Raw genomic sequence first — 6,023 nt, 5'->3', positions numbered from 1 at the left:
CGAAATTAAAAGATTCTTTTCAATAAAAGGATTATTTAAAAAAAAATAAAACAGCCCCCACACAGGACACCTGCCAGTACCCCCGCTCCCTCAGAGGCGGGCGGCACCCATGCCCCCCTCAGCCGCCACGTTCCCGCCCTTCTCCGCCAGCGCCTCAGGCAGCACCGCCCCGCCGCCATTCGCCACCCTAAGGCCCCGCCCCGCCCACCGCGCAGCCCAATTGGCTGACGGGCGCCATGAGGCAGGACCACCAGGCTGCTGTCCCCTGCTGCCGCGCTGCGCACGCGCACTGGGGGGTGTTACTGTGGGGGCCATGGCGACGGTGGTGGAGCTGAAACAAGGTGGGGGCGGGGCGGGTACCGTGAGGGCTGTGAGGGCGCCCTGAGGGCTTTAGCGGGGGCTGTGGTGTGTTTGGGGGCTCTGCTTTTATCTGTAACGATCCCCGTGTTGGTAGGAGCGGTATAGCCGCGGGTACGGGTATCTTCTGTTAATTTCCTTGCGTGCTGGAACTGTGGTGGTGGGGTGGGAGTGGGTGTCCCGGGACGCGCCTGGCTTTATGTCCGCTGGTTTCTTGTGGTAACAGCCCTAAAGGAGGCGCTGGAAAAAAGAGGTGTCCTCGGGCAAATAAGAGCAAACATCAGAGCTGAAGTTTTTCACGCGCTGGATGACCAAAGCGAGCCCCGGCCGCCGCTGTCCCGTGAAAATCTCCTCATCAACGAGCTGGTCCGGGAGTACCTGGAGTACAACAAGTACAAATACACGGCGTCGGTGCTCACCGCAGGTAGGGGGCCGGGCGTCGGCTTTGTCACCGCTGTGCTGGGGTGTCACTGTGATGTACTGAGTAATTGCACTATGGAATTAAGAGGTGGGAACGAAGTGCACAATCTCTTCTTTCCCTGGAAGTAAGTAACCCGTGAACGCTTTCTCCACCACCTTATTTGCAGCAGTAAGCCAAGTCATCCCATTAGTTTTCAAGAAAACATGTTCTTTGCGGCTTATCCTTGAGGTAAATAGTATTTACATTGACCAAACAGTTGATGCAAGAGCAAGAAAGTTTGCTAGCAGCCTCCAAAACCAAAATAGCTTGCTTTTGTATTGGAGAATGGCTAACTATTTTTAAAGTGTGTATCACAATTTTCTCATTGGCATTTGGATGAAATAAAAATATCAAATCCTGCAATTAAAAAATAATCTTTGAAGAATAATTTAAACTAATCTATTAAAGTAGTTGATAGTCTGGATTACAGCAGTTCCTGTGTATAAACTGTGAGAAATGTGATTAGATGTCCTTACATCTAATCGTCATTGTCTTTACAATCTAATCCTTACATACAAAAAAAGATACGAAGAAGGACCCTATTTTTGAACAACAGCAGTTAGTTGTTACTGGCTGTGCTAAAATACTAATAATTGAGAGCTACAATGTTTAAATGGTAGCTATAATTTAGGTGGTACGGCATGTAGTTATGCTTGTACCTATTGCTAATTTGTATTTGAAATTTGCTGTTTTGTAATTGGGCTTAGATGTGGTAATTGCATTTGCTATATAAGAATTTGACGTTTTCATACTATGAAAATTACAGACACAAAGGTTCATCTCAGTGAGAAGAGGGAATGGAGACAGTATGTGTTAATGGATAGAATCAGTTTAACAACAGTACTTCTTCAGAGGAAGTTGTTTGCCTGATTAATTCATCTTTATACTGTAAACTTTAATACTTTTCAGATCTACCTTTAGAGTGAAGACTAAACCGGTAGTATGCCACTTTAAATTATATTAGTATGAAACAGTAATACTTGTGTTCCCTGAAATTACTGTATAGGGTTAGAGAGAAATAGTCTAAAAACTGAGGTGAGTGGTCTGATGTTTTTGAAGTCTCATGAGTAGTGTCGAAAAGTTAACTGGTGATGCTTTTTTTTTTTTTTTTTTTTTTTTTTTTTTTTTTTTACCAGTCTTAAGAATTGTGGGGAAATTTCTTTTACAGAAGCTGGCCAGCCTGAAGTGCCCTTGGATAGACAGTTTCTTGTCAAAGAGCTGAACATCGTTGAAGATGCAAATGCAAAATCAGTGTAAGGATTGATTTTGGAATGCACAGTGTATTTTTTCTGCGTATATTTCCCCTTAGTGTTTGTGTGAATCGCATATAAATGTTCTCACCAACTGAAATGTGACTATATCACGTGCCTATATGCAGCTAATATGCTGGGTTCAAACTCACAGTGTCAAACAGAGGGCCATTTTCAAACATACTCCAAACTACGACTAATTCTACAAGTGCTATAGAATGCATTCTACAGCTAGTGTACTTGCATACCAAACAACAAGTCTCTTAGCGCTATAGTCTTTCCTTCAGTCAGAAGCAGAAAACATGTTCTGTGCATATCAGCAAGTTGATTTGTAGAGCAATAAAAAGATAGCACACGCTGAGATCAGATATAAATTCACAGTGTTCTGATACAACTATTTCATGAGATAGTGTGTTAAGCAGGTATAAACATGTCCAGTGGGTCTCTTTAGTTTGGTCTCAAAGAATCTGCCTCAGGCTTTTAGTAAAAGTCAAGTTTGGGGTATGCAGTGGTGTTGTGGGCTCCGGTGCAATCCTCTGTATTGCATCAGTGAGAATGTGGCTCTGCGTTCATGTGCTAAGCGTGCTCTGGTTCACCCTACAGGAGCAATCTGGAGTTTAGTTGAGAGTGTCTCTTAATGCAAACTTTTTGGGAGAGCGGTGGTCTTCAGAGGGAGCTTAGATCTGTGCTTCTTTATATAATTACACCTGGCATAATGTATTTAAATAATTAGAGGCATCTGAACATACATTAAGAGTGAACATTAAGGTCTAAGAACTTAGGAGGAAAGGATGGTTTTATTAGTGCTCAGTATTTCATTGGCTGCTTTTACTTTTCTGTCTTGAGCAGACCTCTCTTGTATGGAATTATATCTCATTTCTTACGTGGTGGTAAAGAAGAAAGTACCCAGAGTATCCTGAAAGGGTCTTCGCTGAGTTATCCAAGGCAGAACCTCGGCAAACCACCTACTGAGCAAAATCAAAAAGGTAGGTGTGGGAATGCAGTCATTTTTGCAGAAGTTTGGTTTGCGACTAGATTTTGTATGAGATACTTGTGCTTATAACTACATAATCATGCAGATGGACGCAGGGTACATCCTTCTCCGTGCAAGGAATGTTTTGAACTGACACCTTTTTTATAAAAATAAAAAATAAAAATCTTCAGTAGAACAGTGTTTACACCTCAAAATACCATTGAACTCTGTGACCTGACCTTAAATGTTGCTCATATATTTGTTTAAGAAAAGTCCTACTATATCCAATTAATTGATTTCTAAAACTAGCTCTGTATGTTCCTTTGAATAAGCATCCAACTTAAACAAGCTTTTAGGCCTGCTTCTCTTCTGCTGGTAAGCTAATGAGACAGCTTGTACAGAATACAAATCTGATTGCCCTCAGAAATGCTCGACTGGCATTCAAATGTGTCAGCAGTTGAACTTTCATTCTAATATGGAAAGATACGTTACTTAAAAAGGCATTTTTAAAAATTGGAGATGGCAAAACCTGTATAAATTTTCAGCAGTGCAAGATACTGTGAAGCTCCTGTTACCTTGCAGTAGCTGTAGCTATTTGTTAGCTACTAAAGGGAAGGGGAATTATTTAGCTTTATTCTGTTAAGTCTTTTGGACTCTTAAAGACTGAAAACTCATTTAAATTGAACAGTTGTGCTAACTAATAGATGGTAGAATATCTGATATGCCATTTATGCTTTTAGAAACTGAGATTTACTGCTGCAGTTGCTGGTAAAGTCCAGAATATATCGATAACCTGATTCTCAGTATCACAAAACTCATCTACCAATTTGTTTTCCCATTTTCTTAAAAGTTAAACTGGCCAGATTGTACTTCTTACACTGTTGCAAATTTGGAAAGGGTAAGGTAGAGATAGTCTTATCACATTGGGAATTTAATATAGGAATTTTACCCAAATTCTCAGTAAAATATATTAAATAGTGGGCATATCTCTTTGTTTCCCATCTGTTCTAACTTGATTTCTATAGAACATTCTTAATTCTTTAGCTGTCAATTCTGCATTTGGGCATGAATGTTTTCTACGCATGTAATTCACTTTGACTTCACTTCTCAACAGTAGAACACTGATAGATTTTTTTCCCTTTCTGGTCTGCTCTTTGCTGGTTTAGTATTAATACTGCCCATGTTATAGAATGAAAGGGATCAGTAGTTAATTTTTATTCCTTAAAAGAATCTGCTTGGCATATTACTTCACTTTCTACTCTGTGAGAATTTGGGCCATTGAGTACTATCATGTTACTAGTAATAGTAATATCATCTATTACTTTTGTGTTTAAAAAAAAAAACAAAAACTGAGGTCTGAGATATTATTACAACATCTAAGAAGCGTGAGAAAAGTACGAAATAAGCACCTTTTCTTAATTCATGGATACAATATTGTTACCCTTCTGCCAGAAGGGGGGGCTGAAGAAGTAAAATTTCAATGTCAAAACTGCTGTAACTGTAATTTTCTTGTTAGAAAATTCTTATTCCTATTTTTTTTAAATAAATTCAGTACTATAGAGAAGTCTTAGACAAGATTTTTGAATAAAACTTTGTGCCTCAGTTTCAAAATTGAACTTGTGCATAGTCATCTTGTCCTGTTGACTCCAATACAATTTCACATAGGGATAAATTGCTTAGAGTTGGTTACAAGACAGGATTAATCATAAGGCATGACAGCACATTGCACTTTGAACTAAACAAACATATAAAAGTAGACTTGTAATATTTTTAACCTTTAAGTTACTATAGTCTGAAATTACTTCTTGCATGTGTTTATGGAATGTTAGTAGAGACACAAAAGCTGAAGTGGGTTTAAAATACTCCCTGAAATGTGTTTAAAATACTAACTACCTAGCTGTTTTAACTAGGGTGCATACTAAGGTATTCAAGTCCGTTCATCTGCACAACGTTCACAATCTTGTATCTAACATCTATCTTGCTTTTTATATTAAAAATTGTCTTGCTTATGTTGCTGAATAATTATTCCAATAAACTGGTGCAAAGACTGGGGGATCCTGATACAGATTGTGCAATTTCATGTTTCTGTTCATTGATTTACTAAAGCAGATTTGAAGCTGTCTACAATCTAATCTTTTGTCATGCAAAGCTCTTATCTCATACAGTTGTATGGAAAAAATATATTTATAAAGTTGCTTGGGCTTCCTATGATGATATTCTATATCAAAGTTCATAATTTAGAAAGTAACACGTATGTTTGGTTCTCCAGATGTGTGAAAACATTTTTGTCTGTTTCATTTTTAGATAGAATTCCGGAACCAGGAAGGATGGCCGGCACCAGCATTGAAGAGCCCCTTGTTTTACAGAATATAAATAGATGATATCTTTCATATATTAATTTCTCGTGTAAAGCTCTTTAAGAGTTAATTTAAGAAATTCTTCTTTAAATTTCTCCATTATTTCCAGTGGGACCATTTCATTTTGTTAGAGCTACCCATAAGACATAAAGATGGGGTCTTACTTGCTGCCAATGAAAAAATATTAACCAAGGCCTTTTTCCTCCAGTGCTAATAGAAGGAAAACTGTATATGAAGTCAGATTAATTGAGCCTGTGTCTAGAATTGGGCCTAAAAATATTCATTTTATAAAAATAAAAACTTACTAGATATTGTATAATTTTCACACTTTTATTACTATTTTATGTCTTAATGTGTCTTTCCTGGTTTTCTTAGTTTTATTGTGTTTGGTATTTTGAAAGAATTCAAACAAGTATTTTAATGATTCCTCATCATTAAGAAGCAGAAGAAGCTGCTACTTTCAGACAAGTATGGGAAAATGAATTTGAAAATAAAATTAAAGTGTTTTGGAGGAATAGTTGTTTTTATTTCTCCGGAAATGGGGACTATATTTATCTTTATGCCAGCAAACAAGTGAGGGTAAGCCTTTTCCATCTGGAGCTGCTATAAATTGTATGGTGTAACAC

The 6,023-nt window shown here is 38.1% G+C and overlaps 1 protein-coding gene across 1 annotated transcript; it reads left to right on the top strand.

The window, feature by feature from the left end:
- The first annotated feature begins 230 nt into the window (after positions 1-230).
- On the top strand, positions 231-5,706 carry CEP20 (centrosomal protein 20). Its single transcript, XM_084296117.1, has 5 exons — positions 231-341; positions 584-781; positions 1,986-2,070; positions 2,917-3,053; positions 5,345-5,706. Exons 1-5 carry the CDS (start codon positions 314-316, stop codon positions 5,419-5,421), a joined length of 525 nt encoding a protein of 174 aa, XP_084152243.1. The 5' UTR covers positions 231-313; the 3' UTR covers positions 5,422-5,706.
- Positions 5,707-6,023: the final 317 nt, after the last annotated feature.

Source organism: Netta rufina (assembly GCF_964035555.1).
Source record: "Netta rufina genome assembly, chromosome: 15".
Taxonomy (NCBI): Eukaryota; Metazoa; Chordata; class Aves; order Anseriformes; family Anatidae; genus Netta; species Netta rufina.
Note: the sequence above shows the minus strand (reverse complement) of the source record. Positions and strands in the feature narration are given on the sequence as shown.